The sequence below is a fragment of the Heptranchias perlo genome, chromosome 2 (assembly GCF_035084215.1).
Source record: "Heptranchias perlo isolate sHepPer1 chromosome 2, sHepPer1.hap1, whole genome shotgun sequence".
Classification (NCBI taxonomy): Eukaryota; Metazoa; Chordata; class Chondrichthyes; order Hexanchiformes; family Hexanchidae; genus Heptranchias; species Heptranchias perlo.
In genome coordinates this window covers 19,900,513-19,927,275 of record NC_090326.1, presented here as the reverse complement: position 1 = coordinate 19,927,275, position 26,763 = coordinate 19,900,513, and the positions used below count along the sequence as shown (strand labels likewise).

At 43.9% G+C, this 26,763-nt stretch overlaps 1 protein-coding gene across 1 annotated transcript in view; it reads left to right on the top strand.

Moving 5' to 3' along the window:
- The window catches only part of LOC137335661 (collagen alpha-6(VI) chain-like), a 199,558-nt gene extending 186,420 nt beyond the window's left edge, over window positions 1-13,138 (top strand). The window contains exons 36-38 of the mRNA XM_068000953.1: window positions 9,628-9,724; window positions 9,812-9,864; window positions 11,670-13,138. Of these exons, the coding sequence (XP_067857054.1) occupies window positions 9,628-9,724; window positions 9,812-9,864; window positions 11,670-11,845 (326 nt within the window). The 3' untranslated portion in view covers window positions 11,846-13,138. The remainder of the gene's footprint in view (window positions 1-9,627; window positions 9,725-9,811; window positions 9,865-11,669) is intronic.
- Window positions 13,139-26,763: the final 13,625 nt, after the last annotated feature.

Sequence of the window (26,763 nt, the reverse complement as noted above, 5' to 3'; positions counted from 1 at the left end):
AGGAACAGACAGACCTGGGGGTGCACATATACAAGTCTCTGAAGGTGGCAGGACAAGTTGATCAAGCTGTTAAAAAATCATATGGGATCCTTGGCTTTATAAATAGAGGCATAAGAATACAAAAGCAAGGAAGTTATGTAAAATCTTTATTAATCACTGGTTAGGGCTCAGTTAGAGTATTGTGTCCCAACACTTAGCACCACATTTTAGGAAGGATGTCAAGGCCTTGGAGATGGTGCAGAGGAGATTTGCCAGAATGATACTAGAGATGAGGGACTTCAGTTATGTGGAGAGACTAGAGAAGCTGGAATTGTTCTTCTTAGAGCAGAGAAGGTTAAAGAGAGATTTAAGAGAGTTGTTCAAAATTATACAGGATTTTCGTTAACCAGAGGACACAGATTTAAGATAACTGGCAAAAGAAGCAGAGGGGAGATGAGAAGAAAGTTTTTTACACAGCGAGTTGTTATGATCTTGAAACATTGCCTGAAAGGATGGTGGAATTTGCAGGGCTATTGAAAAAGAGCAAGGGGTGGGATTAATTGGATAGTTCTTTCAAAAGATCTGGCACGGGCACAATGGACCAAATGGCCTCCTTCTGTGCTGTAAGATTCTATGATTCTATGGTAGCAACATCCTTCAGCCTCATCCATATAAATCTGTGAGCAACATCACAGGAGATTAACTTGTAGCTATTAAAGGGCTTTTGATCTTTCTTTTCATTGATCCTCCATGTTCTTTAGTGAGGTTAGACAAACACCTTGAAGACACCAGAGACAGTGAGATTGTAGAACTAAAAGGATTTGTCAATCAGCACTATATATATATATCCAATGAGTAGCTTATATTATATCTCCTCTGTTGTCCAACTGGGTGGGACTGCCCTTGCTTGGTTTCATTCCTATCTATTCACTCGTAGCCAGAGAATCTCCTGCAATGGCTTCTCTTTCCGCTCCCACACCGTTACCTCTGGAGTCCCCCAAGGATCTATCCTTGGCCCCTCCGATTTCTCATCTACATGCTGCCCCTTGGCGATGTCATCCGAAAACACGTCAGGTTCCACATGTACGCTGACAACATCCAGCTCTACCACACCACCATCTTGTCCCCTCTACTGCTTCTGATTTGTCATGCTGCTTGTTCGACATCCAGTATTGGATGAGCAGAAATTTCCTCCAATTAAATATTGGGAAGACCGAAGCCATTGCCTTCGGTTTTCACCACAAATCATTTCCCTAGCCACCGACTCCATCTCTCTCCCTGGCCACTGTCTGTGGCTGAACCAAACCATTTGCAACCTTGGTGTCCTATTTTATCCTGAGCTGAGCTTCCAACCCCATATCCCTTCCATCATCAAGACCGCTTACTTCCACCTCTGTAACACTGCCTGTCGCTACCCCCGCCTCAGCTCATCTGCTGCTGAAACACTCATCCATACCTTTGTTACCTCTAGACTCGATTATTCCAATGCTCTCCTGGCCGGTCTCCCATCTTGCACCCTCCGTAAATTTGAGTTCATCCAAAACTCTGCTGCCCGTATCCTAACTCGCATTAAGTCCTGTTCACCCATCACCACTGTGCTCGCTGACCTACAGTTGCTGTCTGGCAACGCCTTGTATTTTAAATTCTCATCCCTGTGTTCAAATCCCTCCATGGCCTCGCCCCTCCTTATCTCTGTAACCTCCTTCAGCCCTACAACAGCCAAGCTGTTTCAGCACAGCTACAACACTGGCATCTACCCGACAAAGTGGAAAATTGTCCAGGTATGTCCTGTCCACAAAAAGCAGGACAAATCCAATCCAGTCAATTACCGCCCATCAGTCTACTCTCAATCATCAGCAAAGTGATGGAAGGTGTCATCAACAGTGCTATCAAGCGGCACTTACTCATCAATAACCTGCTCATCGATGCTCAGTTTGGGTTCCGCCAGGACCACTTGGCTCCAGACCTCAGCCTTGGTCCAAACATGGACTAAAGAGCTGAATTCCAGAGCTGAGGTTAGAGTGACCGCCTTTGACATCAAGGCAGCATTTGACCGAGTGTCACATCAAGGAGCCCGAGTAAAGTTGAAGTCAATGGGAATTAGGGGGAAAACTCTCCAGTGGCTGGACCCATTCCTAGGACAAAGGAAGATGGTAGTGATTGTTGGAGGCCAGTCATCTCAGCCCCAGGACATTGCTGCAGGAGTTTCTCGGGGCAGTGTCCTAGGCCCAACCATCTTCAGCTGCTTCATCGATGACCTTCCCACCATCAGACGGTCAGAAGTGGGGATACTCGCTGATGATTGCACAGTGTTCAGTTCCATTCGCAACCCCTCAAATAATGAGGCAGTCCGAGCCCGCATGCAGCAAGACCTGGACAACACCCAGGCTTGGGCTGATAAGTGACAAGTAACATTCGCGCCCGACAAGTGCCAGGCAATGACCATCTCCAACAAGAGAGAGTCTAACCACTTCCCCATGACATTCAACGGCATTACCATCGCCAAATTCCCCACCGTCAACATCCTGGGGGTCACCATTGACCAGAAACTTAACTGGACCAGCCACATGAAAACTGTGGCTACAAGAGCAAGTCAGAGGCTGGGTATTCTGCGGCGAGTGACTCACCTCCTGACTCCCCATAGCCTTTCCACCATCTACAAGGCACAAGTCAGGAATGTGATGGAATACTCTCCACTTGCCTGGATGAGTGCAGCTCCAACAACACTCAAGAAGCTCAACACCATCCAGGACAAAGCAGCCCGCTTGATTGGCACCCCATCCACCACCTTAAACATTCACTCCCTCCGCCACTACCACATCGTGGCTGCACTATGTACCATCTACAAGATGCACTGCAGCAACTCGCCAAGGCTTCTTCGACAACACGTCCCAAACCCGCGATCTCTACCACCTAGAAGGACAAGGGCAGCAGGTGCATGGGAACAACACCACCTGCACGTTCCCCTACAAGTCACACACCTCCTGACTTGGAAATATATCGTCATTCCTTCATCGTCGCTGGGTCAAAATCCTGGAACTCCCTACCTAACAGCACTGTGGGAGCACTTTCACCACACGGACTGCAGCAGTTCAAGAAGGCGGCTCACCACTGATCTTCTTAATTAGGGATGGGTAATAAATGATGGCCTTGCCAGCGACACCCACAGTCCATGAATGAATTAAAATAAAAACCCTCCGAGATCTTTGCGCTCCTCCAATTCTGGCCTCTCGCGTATCCCCGATTTTCATCGCTTCACCATTGGCGGCCGTGCCTTCAGCTACCTGAGCCCTAAGTTCTGGAATTCCCTCCCTAAACCTCTCTGCACTCTCTCCTCCTTTTAGACTCTCCTTAAAACCTATCTCTGGCCAAGCTTTTGGTCACCTATCCTATTATCTCCTTATGTGGCTCGGTGTGAAATTTTGTTTGATAATGCTCCTGTGAAGCGCCTTGGGATATTTTACGTTAAAGGTGCGATATAAGTTGTTGTATACTAACACTAAGGTGTGGGCTCATGTCTTAGTGACTCACTATTGATGAAGTTATAGCATCCACATCTTGCTACAGACCAATGTACCCCAAACTAACCTTTTAATTAACAGGTGCAAGGCAGGGGTTTACGATCAGGGCTGCAGTTCTAATGTTTGCTTTGCAACTGATGAAAATGTATTGAAAAGGTTTGTAGTTTTGAAAGTCTAAAAATACCCATTTAAGTAATTTAATTTAAAGGTCAGAAAACATTCCCAGTAATTAGCAAGGAACCAAAGAATATTGAGTTAAATTGGAAATCATTTTATAAACACATAGAAACATAGAAAATAGGAGCAAGAGTAGGCCATTCAGCCCTTCGGGCCTGCTCCGCCATTCCAAATGATCATGGCTGATCGTCTAACTCAGTACTCTGTTCCCGCTTTTTCCCCATATCCCTTGATCCCTTTAGCATTAAGAAATATATCTATCTCCTTCTTGAATACATCCAATGACTTGGCCTCCACTGCCTTCTGTGGTAGAGAATTCCACAGGTTCACCATCCTTTGAGTGAAAAGATTTCTCCTCATCCCGGTTCTAAATGGCATGCCCCATATCCTGAGACTGTGACCCCTGGTTCTGCACTCCCCAGCCATCGGGAACATCCTCCCTGCATCTAGTCTGTCTAGTCCTGTTAGAATTTTATATGTTTCGATGAGATCACCTCTCATTCTTCTAAACTCTAATGAATATAGGCCTAGTCGGCCCAATCTCTCCTCATACGTCAGTCCTGCCATCCCAGGAATCAGTCTGGTAAACCTTTGTTGCACTCCCTCCATGGCAAGGACATCCTTCCTCAGATAAGGAGACCAAAACTGCACACAATACTCCAGATGTGGTCTCACCAAGGCCCTGTATAACTGCAGTAAGACATCCCTACTCCTGTACTCAAATCCTTTTGCAATGAAGGCCAACATACCATTCGCCTTCCTAACTGCTTGCTGCACCTGAATGCTCGCTTTCAGCGATTGGTGTACAAGGACACCCAGGTCTCGTTGCATCTCCCCTTTTCCCTGTCTATCACGATTCACTTAATAATCTGCCTTTCTGTTTTTACAACCAAAGTGGATAACCTCACATTTATCCATGTTATACTGCATCTGCCATGTTCTTGCCCACTCACCCAACTTGTATAAATCACATTGGAGCCTCTTTGCATCCTCCTCACAGCACACATTCCACCTCAGCTTTGTGTCGTCTGCAAACTTGGAAATGTTACATTTAGTTCCCTCATCCAGTTCATTGATATATATTGTGAATAGCTGGGGCCCAAGCACTGATCCCTGCGGTATCCCACTAGTCACTGCCGGAAAAGACCCGTTTATTCCTATTCTCTGTTTCCTGTCTGTCAACCAATTCTCAATCCATGCCAGTATATTCCCCCCAATCCCATGTGCTTTAATTTTGCACACTAACCTCTTGTGTGGGACCTTATCAAAAGCCTTCTGAAAATCCAAATACACCACATCCACTGGTTCTCCCCTATCTATTCTACTAGTTACATCCTCAAAAAACTCCAGTAGATTTGTTAAGCATGATTTCCCTTTCATAAACCCATGCTGACTTTGTCCAATCCCGTAAAGGCCCTCCAAGTGTCCTGTTATCACATCTTTTATAATAGACTCTAGCATTTTCCCCACTACTGATATTAGGCTAAATGGTCTGTAATTCCCTGTTTTTTCTCTCCCTCCTTTTTTAAATAGTGGGGTTACATTTGCCACCCTCCAATCTGTAGGAACTGTTCCAGAGTCTATAGAATTTTGGAAGATGATGACCAATGCAGCCACTATTTCCGGGGCCATTTCCTTCAGTACTCTGGGATATAGATTATCAGGCCCTGGGTATTTGTCAGCCTTTAGCCCCATTAATTTCCCTAGCACTATTTTCTTACTAATACTGGTTTCCTTCAGTTCCTCCCTCTCACTAGACCCTTGGTTCCCTAACATTTCTGGGAGGTTATTTGTGTCCTCCTTTGTGAAGACAGAACCAAAGTATGTGTTTAATTGCTCTGCCATTTCTTTGCTCCCCATTATAAATTCCCCCATTTCTGACTGTAAGGAACCTACATTTGTCTTCACTAATCTTTTTCTCTTGACATATTTATAGAAGCTTTTACAGTCAGTTTTTATGTTCCCTGCTAGTTTACTCTCATACTCTATTTTTCCCCTCTTAATCAATCTCTTTGTCCTTCTTTGATGAATTCTGAACTGCTCCCAATCCTCAGGCTTGCCGCTTTTTCTGGCAATTTTATATGTCTCCTCTTTGGATCTAATTTCTTTTGTAAGCCACAGTTGAGGCACCTTTCCTGTTTTATTTTTGCGCCAGACAGAAATGAATAATTGTTGTAATTCCTGCACATGTTCTTTAAATACTAGCCATTGCCTATCCACCATCATCCCTTTTAGTAAAGGTCCCCAATCTGTCATAGCCAACTTGCACCTCATACTTTCGGAATTTCCTTTATTTAGATTCAGGACCCTAGTTTCGGATTCAACTACTTCACTCTCCATCTTAATGAGGAATTCTATCATGTTATGGTCGCTCTTCCCTAAGGGACCCCGCACAACAAAATTGTTAATTAATCCTTTCTCATTGCACAATACCCAGTCTAGGATTGCCTGTTCTCTAGTTGGTTCCTCAACGTATTGGTCTAGAAATCCATCACGTACACACTCCAGGAATTCCTCCCCCACAATATTATTGCTAATTTGGTTTGACCAATCTGTATGTAGATTAAAGTCACCCATGATTATAGTTGTACCCTTCTTGCATGCATCTCTAATTTCCTGTTTAATGCCCTCCCCTACATCTCCACTACTATTTGGGGGCCTATAGACAACCACCACCAACATTTTCTGCCCCTTGTTGTTTCTTAGCTCCACCCACACAGATTCCACATCGTGATTTTCCGTGCCAATATCCTTCCTCACTATTGCATTGATTTCCTCCTTTACTAACAACGCTACCCCACCTCCTTTCCCTTTTTGCCTGTCCTTCGTAAATATTGAATACCCCTGGATGTTCAGTTCCCATCCCTGGTCACCCTGTAGCCATGTCTCCGTAATCGCAACTATATCATAACCGTTAATATCTATCTGCGCTGTTAATTCATCTAGCTTATTGTGAATGCTCCGCATATTAAGACACAATGCCTTTAGACTGCTATCCACCCGCAGCTCCAGCTCCGAAATACGGTTAGTCAGTAGCTGCAGGTGGACACACTTCCTGCACACATCGTCTACTAACTCCTTAAATTCACCTTGCAGGACCTCAATATATTGTTGTGCATGAATAAACAAAGCATGCTGTCTAATATCTAACTTAAATATTTTACAGAATGTTTTTAAACTGCTAAAATTTCAGAACAGTTTCCATCTATAGCTTTACCGGGTGTGCTGGCATTAAGATAGCATTATGACTTCAAGCTAGGGTTACATGTTACAAGATTTTTATGGTAAAGCCCACTAAGCAAGTCTTTGTATGGCTTTTTATCCTCTCAGAGAAGGGAAGCAGTATTTTATTATCTCACAATGTTTTATTATTATCCTGCCCTCAGGAAAGTCTTTGAAATAATTTCTTTATTTTGGTTTCTTTCCCACGTCTAATCCTATGCATGGGAACCTTTTGATTCATGGATTCATCTTGTTCCTAGTGCCCTGATTCCTATATTTTCCTATTCCAAGTGGTGGAGTTCAGTCTGTTTAAATCTTTACAATTAATAAATCTTTTACCCTCTCAAGATGTAAAGTAAAATATTTTTATACCACAAATTAAAGAGCCTAACAGGGAAGGTTCCAGCAGAAGTCCTGCCAACTGAAGACAATCCTAGAGGCTGCTGTCACATACAAGTCAACACTGTCTTTTGGTCTGTTTTTTTCAGGCCCTGCTATCAATTATAGGATTATAATTAGGATTACAGTATTGGTCTATCAATGTAGAACACTGGTAAAGTATGCCAGAAAAGTACCCACCTTTTTAATTCATCCAAGAATTGGAAAAAGTGGAAGTTTGTTCTACTTGGTAAGGACAACCATTCTTACTGTCAATTTTGTGATGAAAAAAACATCACATTGTACTTAAGTATTCAAGGAACACTTGTTTGTATTATGGGAGTCCTTTTAAATCATTAATAAGGAAATAGTTTAATGGTAAATTTATGTTTCTTTTATGTTTTGAAACTCCAGCCATATGAACATACATTAACAGAAACAACAGAAGTTGAACATTTTAGCAGAACGTTGTCACGTCCCTTTTGTTAGATATACACCAACCTAGGAAACTAGCAAAAGCTGACCATCAGCTTCAAAAAACTGACAGACCCTAAAAAGCTGACAACTCAATAACGTGCCTGATTTCCCCCTTTAACTGCCTCAGTTTAAGTTGGCACTCCTCTCCCCAGTTCTTGCTGACATTTTTTTCCCTCCCTCAATTTAAACTCTCCCTCCCTACTCCCTCACATTAATGCTGACACTCTCCTTACTGCCCACCCGAATGCACTAGTCCCAACTTCTCCCTTGTTCCCTCCAAAGCACCACACCCAGCTTCTGCCTATATCCCTCACCTCTTCATTGCCAACCATTTCCTTCAGTTCCTCTCCAATCATTGTCATGTATTTCCTCCTTCATTGCAGTTCTTTTCCCTCCCTTCCCTTTCACATTAATTACCATCTATTTTCTCCTTTCCTGTCTCCTTCATTGCCATCCATTTCCTTCCTCTTCTTTTGTCACCCTTTTTGCCCTTCCCTCTCTCCTCCACTGCCATTCTTTTCCCTCTGTTGCTGTCCCTTTATTGTCATCCATTTCCCCCTTTCTTATCCCCTTCATGGCATCAATTTTCCCCTTTCCCAGCCCCTTCATTCCCATCCATTTTCTGCCTCCCTTCCCACTTCATTGCCATCTATTCCTCACCCTTCTATCTCCCCTCATTGCCATTCCTACCTGAGTGCTGCTGCTCGTAATGGAAATGATTGTGGCATACTGGAAGCAGGAATTCCTTTTCTTGTGAGAATTCCCGTTCACGGTAGCAACTGAAGACTTTTTCCTTAGTGTTAAGATTCTGGTAGGAGTGGTGTTGAGGGGAAAGGGGCCTGGTTCATACTGATTTTTGTCAGCAAATGCTGACTCGTGGACCAGGACTCCAAAACACTAGTTGTCAATATGAAACCCAGATGATTGGCATGTATGTTGTTATAAGGTCTGGAAATGATTTAAGTGGAAGCAGGGACACCTGAATCTATCTGAAATCCCTGTGCGAACAATCTGAATTTCAGCTTGAGGGCTTTAGAAAAGCTGATTTCCTGAGCACAGTGAGTCCTGGCATCACCCCTGGGAGTTGCCAGATGCAAGGTGCAACCTTACTCTTTAGGCCTTGTTCCAACATTAAGATCTTTAGAACAATTCTCCTGAGATTTCTCAGGCAATGCCTGATTCCTCAATGAAACTTCATTCTCGTCTCTGCTTTCTTGTGTATACTCTCTTTCAATCCCTGAAGGTTATTCCTGTGGAATGGTCAAGAGTTCTTACATAAAGCGGTAGTGCATTCATAAACATAGTCTGAAGAATGCCTTCAACATTAAATGCTCACGTTTTATGTTTCCAACATTCAGGGTTACAGGCAGTCTAGGTACATATTTGCTTTTTAAGAGAAAAAAAGGCACAAGTATCAATAAGGACTACAACTAAACTAGGCATCAGAGCTAGATCTTTGCATTGGATCATCAATCCACACCTTCACACAACATTCTAAATTTGGCCTAACCACTTCACTAGATGGAAGATTTAGCTGCAGAGTATTGCAACCATCAATGCTCTCTTCTTTAACAGTCTTCTAAACCATTATTACATTCTTCTTTTCCCAATGCTAAAGCTATCAATGAATCAGGGAAGGTAAAAATGACTGAAAAGGGAAATTATTCTTTTTATGTTCCTCTCCACTAAAGTGCCTCTGTGCTGATGGAGAATTAAAGGAATTGACTGAGGTAGCTAAGATATAGTAGGTGAATTATATACTGATCTTAATTGAAAAATTCTATGAAAATTATACATAACTGTAATCTTGTTACATTTTATGTTTGGTGTGGATGTCGTGCTGTCATGCTAAAATATTTTATTTATTTTATAGCTGGAATCAACAACTATCCACCTCCAGCTCTAAAGAGGGAATGCAGAGGAATAAAATCTCAGAACACAAAAGAAACAGAAACATTTCCTGATTTGCCGTATGTTTTGTAGACATCTACTATCAAATTTTGAACATTAGAGTGTAAGTTTCCTTTAGTGATTAATGTATTATTTCCTCATTACAGCATGAATATTATGGAAGATTTTGAAGAACAAAAAGATGACACCAATATTTATGGTAGGTAGACAAAAAAAATTCTATTGGGAGGATTTTACCTCGGGTTTCGGAAGGGGGTGGGGCAACGGCATCAATTTGAGGCCCAGGTTATTTTAACTTCCAGGCTTCATTTACATCCCAATGACCAGTTGCCCACCCGAAATGGGTACAAAGAGGTAGATGGCCGAATGCCAGCAGGTGAAGATTGGGCCGTCCGTATGGTGCCTGCCAACATGTAGGTAAGCGCAGGGGAGGGAGGTTTCATCTGGGAATCAGGGATGGGAAGAGAGGAGGGAGCCCGTGGCAGCAGAGGACCAAACTTTACTTGTGGGGCCTGGAGGAGCACTCCTACTCTTCCTGGCCCCACAAAGCTAAGTTTAAAACTTACCTTTTAGGGTCTCCGCTTCTTCCCCGACAGGATTTACTGAGTGGGGCAGGTGGCCCGGTCATTCAGGGTTAAAATGTCATCAGGGTCCTAATGACATCCTAGAACCTCAATTTGCATGTATTAATGAGGCTCCTGACTGAATCAGGCGAGGGCCTCGGCCGCCTAAATAAGGGCCCGGTTAAAGCAGCGTCTGGCAGGAATGGGGCAGTAAGTTTCTGGAGGCGATTTCAAATGCACAGACATCCCATTCCCGCCGGATGGAGTGGGTTAAAAATGCTCCCTATGTGTTTTGTAGAGTGTTAACTGATACATAAAAATGAGCTGGAGGGGCTGTTTGGCCTACTCCTGCTCCTATTTCTTATGATCTTATATAAAGTGCATGGATATTACCATGTTCCCTATTATGCAAAAGTAGGGGTCCAATGGCCTACCCTGTCCTGGCCTTCCCTTCCCCTTCCCATGATTGCCTCGGACGCTGCTCCTTGGTACTCGCCTAGCTCGGGTCCGCTTTTTTGGGTCCCCGGCAGCAGCTTGCTGCTGCACAATTTCCTGTCCCACCTGCTAGCCATTGCATCATTCCCGCCGGCTTCGGCTGGGCGTCTGATCTTCATTTTTCCAGCCACATAGGGAAGAATACAAATGATCAGGAAAATAAAGGGGAAAATGCAGGAAATGTATATTACCAAATGGGAATTTAAGTGAGCTTCTGATTGCTCATTTGGCAAGAGGGAGCTTGCCAGTATTAAAAAAGCAGAATGAAGAGGTGCTGCAACAGGACTGCTGCTACAGCACCCAAAGAGGAGGCGACGAGCAGAAAAGCCCTGAAAAGGGAGAAAACGCCCCCGGCTTTGCAGGTCTTTGCTTAGATTGAAACCTATAAAGGTATGTATGGGAGCCAAATTGGAGAGAGAAGAGGCTTCTACTAGGCCCTTTCCCTCTATTTACAGAATTTGGGACCTGACCATCGCTATCACGAGCCAACTGTCAATTTTACCAGGCGGTCTGTGGGAGTGGCAGAAAGAGGGGCAGCTGTCACGAAAATTCACTGGAAAGCTGGACCCTGCTCCCACCGGCATTTACATGTGGTGGGCAGGGAAGACGCAGTCGGCAGTGGCGGGAAAATGAAACTCAGGGCGAGTAGGTAGTGGTAGGCTTTGCCAACTAATTTTTGCCCTCTTTTTCTGCTGCTGTATCGTACCCGATTTTGGGCAGGATCACAGAGGAAAATGCAGCTCATCAATTCTTTCCGTACTTACTAAAGAGAATAATATGTAAAGTTTGCTAAATAACATGAAATTCAAAAGCATTTTTGCAGATTTGGCTCCATTGCTTATATTTGCAATCAAAAATTTTTGCTCATTTAATTTAATTCAATCAAAAAGATCTACTTAATTAATATAAACCTTTAATAAGCCTGTTTCATTCTTTCCCATTCTAGATGTATGTGCACTGAATCTCGATGAAGGAGACTGTTACAACTACAACTTAAAATGGTTTTTTGACAAAACATTACAAGTCTGCAAACAGTTTTGGTACGGTGACTGTGGAGGAAACAAGAACAGATTCGACACTCAAAGGGAATGTGAAGCCTTGTGTCTAAACTCTGCCTTCTAAATGCTATGGTGCCTTCTAAATGCATATACCTGACACAAACATAAAATTCCAATGTACCACACCATTTCCTATTTACATATAAAATACCTCATTTATACTGGTACATCATGTTTATACTACTTATCACCCTTTGCTGAATAATAATTAGGAAACAGAACTACTCCATTTATACTTTTCCTCAAAGCAGGACAACTCCACAATGGATAAGTGTATTTTTGTTCAGTGGAATTTTTTTTAAAGGAAATGGAGCAGAAAGATGGCAGAAGGATCAGCCAGAAATAATGGCAGAACATCAAATGGGTTCCAAGAATTGTTTTTAAAAGTTACCAATTTGCTATCAAATAAAATCAAATTAAAACATGAGAGCTGTGAGGAGATGGCTTCCCCAGTTTTTCTTTATCTGGGCTATTTGTGTGGCCTTGGGGAGTTCCAGGTGCATGCTAGGCTATGCCTTCAAAATTGCTGTAGGAAATGTGAGTACAGCCGAGATCAAGACCTTCTGGCTGCTGCTGGAGAATATCAGCGAAGGACCTGAATGCTTTCAGTTTTCCGGGAGAGGGTAGGGGGGATAGATAAAACTTCTCCACTTGCCTGTGAATTGCCGAGAACGCTGCAAGCTCACTGGTCCTAGGGGGCGCTGACTAACCAAACATAGCGGAAAAATGAAGCGCTACACCATGGAAGTCCACTCATCTTATTTAAATATTGATGCTGGGCCTGCAGGTATAACATGCGCAGGCCAAATTACACTGCTTTGGGAAGTCCCAGGAAATCTCAAAGCAGCTCAATAGATGCAGAGACCTGATTTAAGAGGCCTTCACCCAATTTTCCTCTGCCCTGCAGCTAGGGAATACTGATTCCCCATCTGCAAGATAAAGGAAAATTGACCCTATTCTCTACTCACCAGGGAATACTATAAATGCAAAAAAAAATTAGAACATATAAGAATGTAGCAAATGGATGGGCTGCTTTATTTCCTGATTTTATTGAATGAATCAAGATCATTGGTTTTACACGAGTGGCTACTTTGCATTATGGAAACTCCAGACTGATGTCTGAATGAAGCCAATATCTGGAGGATATTGCCACTGGCTACAAGCAAAGAGGCAGAAATTTGGTAAGGTTCATACTGACAAGTTATTATTTGAATGGTGCGAGTAATGTATTGCAATGTAAATGGGAATTACATGTAAAATCCAGGTCCAAAACAAAATGATTATTGCAATCCATTGCCATTTCAATCTGCTGCCATATTTAAGTTTTGTAAACAATTTTACAACACCAAGTTATAGTCCAGCAATTTTATTTTAAATTCACAAGCTTTCGGAGGCTTCCTCCTTCCTCAGGTGAACGAAATGAAATCCTCGAAATGAAATCGCATTTATAATTCACAGAACAATGCTTGGTGATTACAGACAGTTTTTTCAACTGCCCGTTGCCAAGGCAATCAGTGTGCAGACAGACAGGTGTTACCTGCAAGGTCTCCGAATATACAAATCACCAAAAAAAACAACAAACAAAAAAAAAAGAGATAGAGAGGTAGAAACATAGAAAAGACAGCAACTGACCCGTTATATTAAAAACAGATAACATTTGTTCGCTGGTGGGGTAACGTGTAGCGTGACATGAACCCAAGATCCCGGTTGAGGCCGTCCTCATGGGTGCGGAACTTGGCTATCAATTTCTGCTCGACGATTTTGCTCGACGATTTTGCGGCCTTCGAGACACACGACAACGCAAAATCGTCGAGCAGAAATTGATAGCCAAGTTCCGCACCATGAGGACGGCCTCAACCGGGATCTTGGGTTCATGTCACGTTACACGTTACCCCACCAGCGAACAAATGTTATCTGTTTTTAATATAACGGGTCAGTTGCTGTCTTTTCTATGTTTCTACCTCTCTATCTCTGTTTTTTTTTTGTTTGTTGTTTTTTTTGGTGATTTGTTTATTCTGAGACCTTGCAGGTAACACCTGTCTGTCTGCACACTGATTGCCTTGGCAACGGGCAGTTGAAAAAACTGTCTGTAATCACCAAGCATTGTTCTGTGAATTATAAATGCGATTTCATTTCGAGGATTTCATTTCGTTCACCTGAGGAAGGAGGAAGCCTCCGAAAGCTTGTGAATTTAAAATAAAATTGCTGGACTATAACTTGGTGTTGTAAAATTGTTTACAATTGTCAACCCCAGTCCATCACCGGCATCTCCACATCATATTTAAGTTTGAGAGCAGAATCTTCCAGAAGTTTAATCTCTTTTGTGTAAATTGTGTTTCTATATTTTTGCTTATTGGTTTTAATGTACTGAAATGCTTAATTTAATATTAAATGGGTAGTGGTGCAAACATTTTCAAAGTTACTTTTTATATGTCATTTACAAAGGTACTGTTTTAAGCATAGACCTGTTTCAAGTACAAAATGTACTAGTTATGCATTTACCAGGATTCAACCATATGTGGATATATAAAATATTTGCAAAGGGAATTTTGAAGAGGCATTTACAAGTGGAATCAGTACTCAGGGTAATTAAAGGACAGGTTAGGGGTTGAACTGAACAGGATTTACTAATAATGTTGAGTGTGGCAAGATTCCTCATTTACATTTACCTCGCTCTTTCCCACAAGACTATTAATTTCTATTACCTGCAAAGTTCAACAAAACTTTTGGATGATATACCAGTATCTTATAATTGTTTCCTTACTAATTAGAGGCAAACAAATGTAAGGTACAGACATGAAGTTTGATTTGCATTTTAAATGTGCTATACTGGGCGAGGTGGACTTAATGGCAGGATGCACTTTGGATAGGATATACCCAGAAATAGCATTTTTTAGCTTGGAAAGAGAAAGTTAAATCCATGAATGACTTGCTGGATTCATTAACACGGCTAATAATTTGTGCTTAGTTGAATTTGAACCTCTAGACCGTAGGCTAATCCTTTAAAATTGCTAGAGTAAATTACCTTCTAAAAATCAAATGTAAATTAATTTTTTATATTGCTTTGCAGTTGTAGTCAAACCAGCTACATATTAAAAATTTATTGTTGTCAGTGTTAGGATTGAAGATGATTCCTGTGTTTTTTATTCCAAGTATATTTGTTCTAAGGGAAACATTATTGTTCTTTGCTCAGGGTAGGGCATATGGTTATTTGTATGTTAGCTTGTATCTCTAAAGCTCCAGTCAATGATACACGTGGTACTACTGGGCTCAAAAAGAATAACCTGATGACTTCAGTGAAATGCCAATTTAATGTTGTGAAAACTAGTGTGATATAATAACATTTACTACTCTTGTGATATAAAGCACATTTACGAACCACTTCTGGTTTTGTTTGTATGAATGCATACATGACTTATAGCTCACATTTGTAGGTCCATACATTTTGCATTTGTGCTTTCAATTAATGACCGTGCTAGAGTTTGCAGGGTCAGTGGGAGGGCACCTAATTTACACGGGTCAGGCGGGTGCAAGTGCCACTTCAGACTGAAAACTCTGGCACTCACAGGGAGAGTTTAAAAACATTTATTGAACTCTTTTGGTGGGGGTCCTCTTGTCCGACCTAGACTTCAATGGCAGGGCCCACGTACACCCTTGTGGAGGCCAGTACACCTCCAATTAATTGGTCTACTGTCCACCACTACTACACCGGGTTCCCTTTCAGGCTCACGAGCAGAAACTCCCAGCTTATGGAATTCCTGCTCTTGGCTCCACCCCAGCTGCCTTTTGCCTTGTAAGGGATGGACAGAGGTTCTGCCCCTTATAAGGCAAAGAGAAAACTCCCAGAAATGGTAGAGACCCTGGTCGTCACTGTTTTCTTCGAGATTCCACCACTTTCCTGCCAGAATCGTGGAATTTTGGCTAATTTGATCACAGACTTCAGAGTTCATTTCTGTGGATGTTTGCAACTTAGTGGACTCGGATAAAGACTTGACTGAGCAGGTTGTGGGTTCCAGAGACTTGAACACATAATTCAGGCTGGCACTTCAGTGCAGTACTAAGGGAGTGCTGCACTGTGGGAGGTGCCATATTTCGGATGAGATGTAAAACTGAGGCACTGTCTGCCCTCTTAGGTGGACCGAAAATGGCACTATTCAAAGAAGAGCAGGAAAGTTCTCCCTGGTGTCCTGGCCAAAATTTATCCCTCCACCAAAAACAGATTATCTGGTCATTTACCTCATCGCTGTTTGTGGAATCTTAATGTGTGTAAATTGGCTGCCACATTTCCTACATTACAACAGTGACTACGGGCCCGATATTAGGAGGGCGGCAGGTTGGCAGCGGGGGGTCAACTGGGCGCGTGGGTAACGCGCCCAGTGAAATCGGGGTGCTCCGCACACAATCGCAGCTTGATTGAAGGTACTTACCTTTGCTTCCGGGTTTCGCGCTGGAAAGCTACGTAGCGGGCGGACTGCGCAGGCGCATCGTAGGCTGTCAGCTGGAGGAGCCCTGTTTAAAGGGGCAGTCCTCCACTGACAGATGCTGCAGAAAATAGGCAAAATTACAACATGGAGCAGCCCAGGTGGAAGGCAGCTCCCAGGTTTAATGATGCCTCACTCCAGGTCTTATTGGATGGGGTGAGGAGGAATGGAAGGACAGAGATCTTCTCCCCAGCGGGCGGGAGGAAGTGGCCTGCCTCTGACACCAAGAAGGTCTGGCTCGAGGTGGAAGAAGAGGTCACCTGCCCCACCAACATATCGCGCACCTGCATACAGTGCAGGAGGCGCTTCAATCATCTAAGTAGGTCAGCCGAAGTGAGTACACTTACTCATTCCCCTACACTCCGTCTGCCACATCACCACCCCCACCCCACATCTCCTTCTGCACTGCCAACACTACTCTATCACATCACTCCTCACACCCACTCAAAGCTCATCCTCATCTTACCTGCACTTACTCACCTCGCCAGTACTCATCCCACCACTACCACTCAACCCAATCCTCATACAATCTCATGGCTCTATCTCATACCCTCTCATGCATCTCTTTCATGGTCAGCCTCACTCAACCTGCCACTATCTGTGCTGCAGCCACAGGGCATGCATCACATATGTGCAGTAGGCAGCATAAGGCAAACGTGTCGTGAGCATGGAGGGGATGCACAAGGGTGTTTGAGGGTTTGTCATGGTTTTTAATTATATTTGATTTCTGATCAACTCACATTACATATTATATTGTCACCACTACTGCCACGTCTTTGCGAATCTTGTCTGGTTTGTGCAATAATGCCCTTTCCTGAGGATCATCATGAAGACCCACAACTGATGCCACCATTGTGTCACTGCAGAGTGGGTGTAGGTGTATTTGTAGGGCACTTTTGTGCAGACGACTGAGAGACGTCAACGATGTCCCTAGTGGCACCCTGGAAGGATGCGGAGGAGAAGTTGTTGAGGGCAGTGGTGACTTTGACAGCGACAGGTAAGAAGATGGTGCACGGGCCAGCCGGGAGCAGCTCGGCATGAAGGAGGCTGCAGATGTCCACGTCTACATGTCGAGTGACTCTGAGCCTCCGTGTGCACTGCTGCTCAGAGAGGTCCAGGAAGCTGAGCCTCGGTCAGTAGACCCTGTGGCGAGAGTACTGCCTTTTGCGACACATCTCTCTCTGCGGTTGCGCTCCCTCCTGCTGTGCAGGTGAATGTGTCACAGCACTGTGTTGTGGAGCTCCACGTGTCAGAGGTGGACGGCGTGGCCGGCGAGGCTGGTGAAGCTGTTCGTCCTCCGAGAAGGTCATGACTGCAGCTATGGCGGCCCCCATCCGGAAGATGTACGTTTGAGGGGGTCCGCAAGGTAGGTAAATGTGTCTGCACACCGGGGTAAATGTGCAAGCTTGTGAATTTTATTGTTAGGAGGAGGGTGGTGGAGGCCAAACTTTGTCCAAAGTGACAAAGCGGCCTCCTGCAATGAGTGAGGGTCTCCCCCCTCCACCTGTCAAATGGACCTTTGCAGCTTCCACAGGCTGATAGCTGCAACACATCCATTTGAACTGGGAGTGTTTCCCCCAGTACGGGAAACAGTCTCAGTTGAGATGAAAATCCCAACCCTCCTGAAATATCTCCTTAATCAGGTCTGTAAACGACCTGAAATACCTAAATAAATAGCTTAAGCGGCTTTAATTGCCTGCAGGAGTCCCACGTGTGGGGGCTGCGCGCGCATGTCAGCACGTCTGTGGGAAACCCGGAAGTGGGCGGGTTGGAGCCGGGCTCCCGACCCACCCCGGGATTCCCCGATTTTCGGAGCCCCCCCCCCCGCCAGGAATGCACCCGATCGCGGGTGCTAAAATCGACCCTCTTATGTCCTCTACACAACTTACTTTCCTACCTACCTTTGTGTCATCAGCAAACTTAGCAACCATACATTTGGTCCCATCATCCAAGTCATTGATATAGATTGTAAATAGTTGAGGCCCCAGCACTGATCCCTGTGGCACTCCACTCATTACATCTTGCCAACCTGAAAATGACCCATTTATGCCTATTCTCTGTTTCCTGTTGGCTAACCAATCCTTTATCCATGCTAATGTTACCCCCTACACCATGAGCTCTTATTTTGTGTAATATCCTTTGATGTGGCACCTTGTCAAATGCCTTCTGGAAATCCAAGTACACCACATCCACAGGATCCCCTTTATCCACGTTGCTTGTTACTTTCTCAAAGAACTCTAATAAATTAGTCAAACACGATTTCCCTTTCACAAAGCCCAGTTGACTCTACCTGATTGCATTGAGATTTTTCTAAGTGCCCTGCTATAATCTCCTTAATAATAGATTCTAGCATTTTCCCTATGACAGATGTTAAGCTAACTGGCAAGTAGTTTCCTGCTTCCTGTCTCCCTCCTTTCTTGAATAGAGGAGTTACATTCGCTATTTTCCAATCTGATGGGACCCTTCCAGAATCTAGGAAATTTTGGAAAATTAATATCAATGCATCTACTATCTCTGCAGCCACTTCTTTTAAGACCTTAGGATGAAGTCCGTCAGGACCTGGGGACTTCTCAGCTTTTAGTTCGAATATTTTTTTCAGAACCCTTTCCCTGGTGATTGTAAATGTTTTGAGTTCCTCCCTCCCTTTCACCTCTTAGAACCTTAGAACCATAGAAAAGATACAGCACAGAAGGGGGCCATTCGGCCCATCGTGTTCGCGCCGGCTCGAAGAACAACCAGGTGCCCATTCTAATCCCACCTTCCAGCACCCGGTCCGTAGCCCTGCAGCTTACAGCACTTTAGGTGCAGGTCCAGGTACTTTTTAAAAGAGTTGAGGGTCCCTGCCTCTACCACCAGCGAATTCCATACACCCACCATCCTCTGGGTAAAAAAGTTTTTCCTCATGTCCCCTCTAATCCTTCCGCCAATCAGCTTAAATCGAGATCCTCTAGTTCTTGAACTCTCCACTAGGTGAAACAAGTACTTCCTGTCTACTCTGTCTCGGCCCCTCATAATTTTGTACACCTCAATCAAGTCTCCCCTCAGTCTCCTCTGCTCCAAGGAAAACAACCCCAGACTATCCCATCTCTCCTCGTAGCTGCAATTTTCCAGCCCTGACAACATTCTTGTAAATCTTCTCTGCATTCTCTCCAGAGCAATTATGTCCTTCCTGTAATGTGGTGACCAGAACTGCGCACAATATTCCAGCTGTGGCCTTACCAGCGTTTTATACAGTTCCATCATTACATCCCTGCTTTTGTATTCTATACCTCGGCTAATAACTGAGAGCATTCCATATGCCTTCTTCACAACCTTGTCTACCTGTACTGCCACCTTCAGGGACCTGTGCACATGCACTCCAAGTTCTCTCACTTCCTCTACCCCTCAATATATTCCCGTTTACTGTGTATTCCCTTTTACTGTTTGCCCTCCCTAAGTGCATTACCTCACACTTCTCCGGGTTGAACTCCACTTGCCACTTTTCCGCCCACTCCACCAACCCACTGATATCTTCTCGGAGTCTACAGCTATCCTCTTCACTATCAACTACATGGCCAATTTTTGTGTCGTCTGCAAATGTGCCAATCACAATTATTCCTGGCACATTATTTGTATCCTCTACAGTGAAGACGGACGCAAAATATCTGTTCGATTCATCCGCCATTTCCTTATTCTCCATTATTAATTCCCAGATTCACTCTCTAGAGGACCATCGCTCACTTTACTTACTCTTTTCCTTTTTAAATACCTGTAGAAACTCTTACCAGCTGTTTTTATATTTCTAGCTAGCTTTCTCTCGTACTTTAATTTCTCCCTCATTATTCTTTTAGTCATTCTTTGATGTTTTTTATATTCTGTCCAGTCTTCTGACCTGCCACTAATCTTCACAGAATTATATGCTTTTTCTTTCAATTTGTTACTATCTTTAACTTCCTTAGTTAGCCACGGATGGTATGTCCTTCCCCTAGAGTCTTTCTTTCTCACTGGAATGTATCTTTGCTGAGCGTTACGAAAAATCTCATTAAATGTTTGCCACTGCATCTCTACTGACCTATCCCTTAACCTAATTTCCCAGTTCACTTTTGCCAGCTCTGTCTTCATGCCCTCATAATTGCCCTTACTTAAGTTTAAAACACTAGTCTTTGACTTACTCTTCTCTCCCTCAAACTGAATGCGAAATTCAATCATATTGTGATCACTGCTACCTAAATGCTCCTTTACAATGAGGTCATTAATTAATCCTGTCTCATTACACATTACCAGATCTAGAATAGCCTGCTCTCTGGTTAACTCTAGAACATGCTGCTCTAAGAAACTGTCCCGAAAGCACTCTATGAACTCATCTTCCAGGCTACCTTTGCCAATCAGATTCTCCCAATCTATATGTTGATTAAAGTGACCCATGGTTACACCTGTTCCTTCCTCACAAGAACCCATTATTTCTTCCTGTATGTCCTGTCCTACATTGTGGTAACTGTTAGGGGGCCTATAAACTAATCCTACAAGCGACATCTTGCCTTTACTATTTCTTATCTCTACCCAAACTGATTCTATATCTTGCTCTTTAGAACGAGGGTCATTTCTCTCTATTATACTCATGTCATCCTTAATGAACAGAGCTACCATTCACCTTTTCCGAGCTTTCTGTATTTCCGAAATGTCAAGTTCCCTTGAATATTCAGGTTCCAGCCTTTGTCATCTTGCAACCATGTCTCTGTAGTGTTTAACTAACTTGATTGAGTTTTTTGATGAGTTAATAGAGAGGATTGACGAGGGCAATGCGGTTGATGTGTATATGGACTTTCAAAAGGCGTTTGATAAAGTGCTACATAATAGGCTTGTCAGCAAAATTGAAGCCCGTGGAATAAAACGGGCAGTGGCAGCATGGATACGAAATTGGCTAAGTGACAGGAAACAGACAGTAGTGGTGAACGATTGTTTTTCAGACTGGAGGAAGGTATACAGTGGTGTTCCCCAGGGGTCGGTACTAGGACCACTGCTTTTTTTGATATATATTAATGACTTGGACTTTGGTGTATAGGGCACAATTTCAAAATTTGTAGATGACACAAAACTTGGAAGTGCAGTAAACAGGGAGGAGGATAGTAATAAAATTCAAGAGGACATAGACAGGCTGGTGAAATGGGCAGACACATGGCAGATGAAATTTAACGCAGAGAAGTGTGAAGTGATACATTTTGGCAGGAAGAATGAGGAGAGGCAATATAAACTAAATGGCACAATTCTAAAGGGGGTGCAGGAACAGAGACAACTGGGGGTGAATGTGAACAAATCTTTGAAGGTGGCAGGACAGGTTGAGAAAGCAGTTAAAGAAGCATACGGGATCCTGGGCTTTATAAATAGCGGCATAGAGGACAAAAGCAGGAAGTTATGTTGAACCTTTATAAAACACTGGTTCGGCCACAACTGGAGTATTGTGTCCAATTCTGAGCACCGCACTTTAGGAAGGATGTGAAGATCTTAGAGAGGGTGCAGAAAATGGTTCCAGGGATGAGGGACTTCAATTATGTGGATAGACTGGAGAAGCTGGGGTTGTACTCCTTACAGCAGAGAAGGTTGAGAGCAGATTGGATAGAAATGATCAAAATCATGAAGGGTTTAGATAAAGTAAATAAAGAGATTGGACGCTAAATTGGGCCATGTAGCGCCTTTTGTTTCAGCGCTATGTGGCCTCTCGAAGTGCCAGGATGGCGTCTTGGATGCGCACGCACGTTTCCAGCGTGGGGTGCGCTGGACGCCACCTTGGTATAGGAGTTAGCCCATGCACAAATACTGAATGCCGGAAGCATGTAAAGTAAGGAGAAAATGCGTGCAATCAGGGTGCAACACTGATTTAAAGTGATAGATACCATTTTGGACCTTAACGCTCAACTCAACACACAGGGGAAAAAATTGGATAAGGGTCCGTTCTGGGTGATGGTAACGCGCTACCACCCCGCGCCCAACGGACCCTACGCAGGCAGCACGTGAACTTCATGCTGCCTGCTACTTACCCTGAAATCTCCGTGCAGCAAGCGCAGCCCTCGCTGCTGAGAGGCTGCACGGAGAATGAGGAAGTTGGAAATGGGGCGTGGACAGCGCACGTCATCAGCTGCCTGCACTACTTAAAGGTGCAGGCACATTTCCAATGGCAGGTACATAGCCAAGGAGGAGAAGGAAGAATGGCATCACGAGATACACAGCCAAGGAGAAGGAAGAATGCCATGATTGGCAAAAGAACTAAAGGCAACGTGAGGAAAAACTTTTTTACGCAGCGAGTAGTTATGATCTGGAATGCACTGCCTGAAAGGGTGGTGGAAGCAGATTCAATCGTGGCTTTCAAAAAGGAATTGGATAAATACTTGAAGCGAAAAAATTTGCAGGGCTATACAGAAAGAGCGGGGGAATGGGACTAACTGGCTCTTACAAAGAGCCGGCATGGGCTTGATGGGCTGAATGGCCTCCTTCTATGCTGTAAGCATTCTATGATTCTCTGAACCATCCTGATACATGGTTTTGAGTCATCAGGGCTGGGATGGTGGATTGTTGCATGGTAAGAACATCATGACGCTTTCCTGGGTAGCAGTCTTGAAGTGCAGGATAAGGTGACTGGCATCACACACTAGCTGGATGTTTATTGAATGAAAGCCTTTCTTATTCATAAAATTGAGGGAGTTGTCGCATGGGGCTTTCAATGCCACATGTTTTCTTCCAGTTGCTCTTTGCACCTATGGGAACCCTATAGAATTGGATTCGCTCCCTCTCTTTGATTTACAGGTTCCATGGAGAAGGTATTAAATTGCAAGGCCCACCTTAATAGAGCATAAGTGACCTTTGTACAATGATGTGCTGACTGATGTGACAAAGGTCCCTCAGTACCTGGAAGGACCCAGTGGCAAAAAAAAATCAAGGCAGTAGTCATTTTGCTCCTAGACAATGGTGTTCCTCTGATGGAAGTGGACTGCAGGTTTGCAGCCAACATCTGGTATAACTTGCTCAAAAACTTTAACTCTTAACATCTTCCAGTTCTGACTGAAGGTTTTTGACCTGAAACATTAACTCTGTTTCTTTCTCCACAGATGCTGCCTGACTTGCTGAGCTTCTCCAGCATTTTCTGTTTTTATATCTGGTATAACTCCCCAGTAGCTTCTGTGAGGAAGCTCAATTTGTGGCTGATTCGAGTGGAGATAGCGGAAAGTGAGGCGGAAGGGTTGGTGTTGATTCTCTGCCAGTCAAAAACCCTGTCACAATTTTCCTCTGTCCAAGATGTGGGCAATCTGCAGCACACACTGCAACTGCACATGTAAATGGATTTAAATGAAGTAATGATGTAAATTGTTGGCTTTTCTTCCCTGCCTATCACCTGGTTCAAAAAAAAATCAACACCTCTATGAAAGAGGCTTTGATGTTTGCTAGGCAGTGTGGGACAGGTGAAAGTACTGTTAAAGGCACCTTATTAGGTTAGTACACTTTGTCAAACTGCTGCCGAAGAATGTTGGGTTTTTATTTGCTTTTCTCAGTAGTATTTTTCATCTTGCCTTCACCACCGTTACCTTCAGTATTGTTGCTGGTGTTGTGGAGATTTTTTTGGACTTATTACCAGAAAACAGTGCACACAATTATATTTCCATTAGGGATTCCCCTGTGCCCCTGGGTTATGAAAAGGAAAATGAAAAAGAGCAGCAGGGTAAGCAGTCAACCAAAGCCCCATTTCAGGAAGGAAGTCGCCCAAGAGAACCCATTGCCAGTTATCAGGCCTCTGTGGACAGAGCTAATAAGGACACCTTTACCTAAATAAGATCCGTGCCAACTGCAAAAACAGTCCTGCGATATAGTCTGCCTTTGGCAACTACATCAACTGAATCATGTACAGTGAAACCTGTAAATTACGGATATGTTAGGGACTGACATCAGCTGTATGTTTTTTGGAGGTGTCCTTATTTTCAAAATGGTCATTGTATGTACTGTAAAAATTTTCCCAACAATCTTGAAGAACCAGCTGAAATTAGGATCAGCACCTAATCAGCTGCAATAACGCCAAGAATTCCCCTCCCACACACCAGCATTCAGCTCTGTTCACTTAACAGTTATGCAGCCTAAATTCCCATTTCATTCAAATTGCTCTCACGTGGAACAGTGTGTAACTTCAGTAATGAACTGTGTTTCTCAGTGCTACTTACCAGCATTAGGGCAGTCACAAAAAAAGGAGGAAATGTGATGTCAGGTTGTGCCGGTATACTGAAGCTTCTAAAGGCAAGTCTTAGAACTGACTGAGAATATTTGGAAGGGAAAACACAACTGGTCATATGTGAGGTGTCAGAGTGAAACTGCAGTTTTCTGGTTGAGCAGTGAGTCTGTAGGAAGACAAGCTGATAGCTGGGATTCACAGGCCTGTCCATCACTCTATAGAGCAGTAGAGAGACAGAGAGATCTGAGACATCCATCCACCTCCACTCAACAAAGCCAAAGCTCCTCAAAGAAGTGGATCCACCATCAGAAACTGAGGGAAAGAAGACAATGGCAGGGTCAGGGGGAGAGGAGCTACCAGCAGCCGCTGAAAGAGTGTATGGACACGGTGCTGGGGCAGGAAAGGACGGCCCCTCTCGCTGTTCACATGTGCTTTCCTTGATTCAGGAGGCTGGTGAGGTCAGTGCATGCAGGTTAACATGAGGCAGCAGCAGGGTTTGTGAAAGAAACTGCTTTTGTGGAATGGGGAGTTCTTTACCCAGCATCCATAGTGGCAGAGAAACTGGTGTATTCCTGGAATAGAGTCGTGCAAGCCTTCGATCCCAGAGATAGAGCAGTTTCTCTGGGATAGAGCCGTGCAAGCATTCAATCCCAGAGATAGAGCGGTTTCTCTGGGATAGAGCCGTGCAAGCATTCAATCCCAGAGATAGAGCGGTTTCTCTGGGATAGAGCCGTGCAAGCCTTCGATCCCAGAGATAGAGCAGTTTCTCTGGGATAGAGCCGTGCAAGCATTCAATCCCAGAGATAGAGCGGTTTCTCTGGGATAGAGCCGTGCAAACATTCAATCCCAGAGATAGAGCGGTTTCTCTGGGATAGAGCCGTGCAAGCATTCAATCCCAGAGATAGAGCGGTTTCTCTGCCACTAAAGATGTTGGGTAAAGAGCTCCCCATTACACAAAAGACACTTCTTTCACAAAACCCGCTGACACTTCGCGCTGACCTGTATGTCCTGTGTTTTAAGATGTTAAAGGGCTTGGTGCACTGAAGGCTGTCTGTAGTTCGTAATTTGCGAGTGTCTATGGTTTCAGAGTGCCTCTTGTATATTTTACCATGTAAGTTATTTGGGTCTGTCAATAAGTGTTAGTTTTTTGGGAGTATCCATTTATATAAGTTTCACTGTATCTCTCTTCCACAACTTTCAAGGTCTCATTGGAAAGTTTCGACTACTATTTCTGGCATGCATTTCCTCACCTTGCCCCATCATTTTGTACATATCCCATCAGTGGCAAAAATCCCCAAAGTCCAAAGAGTCCTAGATTGACTCACATGACCGTACCACATGTGCTCCCTTTCACAATTCCATTAACTACCTCAATAGGGAAAGTTACATTCAACCAGTGAACAGCTTGTTTTGTACTGCACTGTCAATTATTCAGGCTAACGCTTACACTATTGGCGGATTCCATGATTTCCTTCATTTTGAGGCACTCCACCATTCTTTGCATCTGAAAGATAAGTATCTGGGAGGACTCTAGGAGATCACAGTTATGGGTTCTGATACCTGCGTGCTTTCCTTGGACACCAGATGAACATCACTACAAGGAGGTCCAAGGTGCCATAAGAATCATCATTGAGCAGACAATAGGCATTCTACAGTAGCACCTTACCTGGATTTATTGCGGGGAGCACTGTTATAGTCTAGTGAGGATTTCAAGGATGCTAGTGATGTGCCACGTGCTGGACAAAATGTATTGCAAAAAGATCTCTACATGGATGCTCTGGAGGAGGAAGAATAAAGGGTGCAAGGGCAGCAGAATGATCAGGTAGGCGATGACCCGCTGCAGGAAGAGACTGAAGAGGACAACCCTTTGCTGCTGCAAGAGATATTCGATCACAGCTAATACAGGGCACCTTGTCCTAATGATGACATCTACCTACTATAATAACAGTCCTGTGCCCATGTCCCCTCCCTTTTCCAAACCACCAATCCATCAACATACAGACATCTGTATATCCCAAACAAGCTCCATGTCTATCTTGATACATTAACCCCCAGCTAGGCAAAAACACTGCATACATAACTGTGATGCAACCAAATTTTAATGGCAAAAAATTTGTGTGGTTTATTATTTCTTTCTACTGCACTTCCTCTTGGTGTCTGCAATTGTGCACCTTTTCAGTGCTGATCTGTTTTTCCTTGGTGCTCTTTCAGTGGCAGGAGGGTGTGAGTTGGCTGGCTGCTGCATTCTTCCTGGAGTCTTTTGGAACTGAGGTAGCCCTTGTCTCAAGGCAGCTGAGGCTTGGACTAACCTGT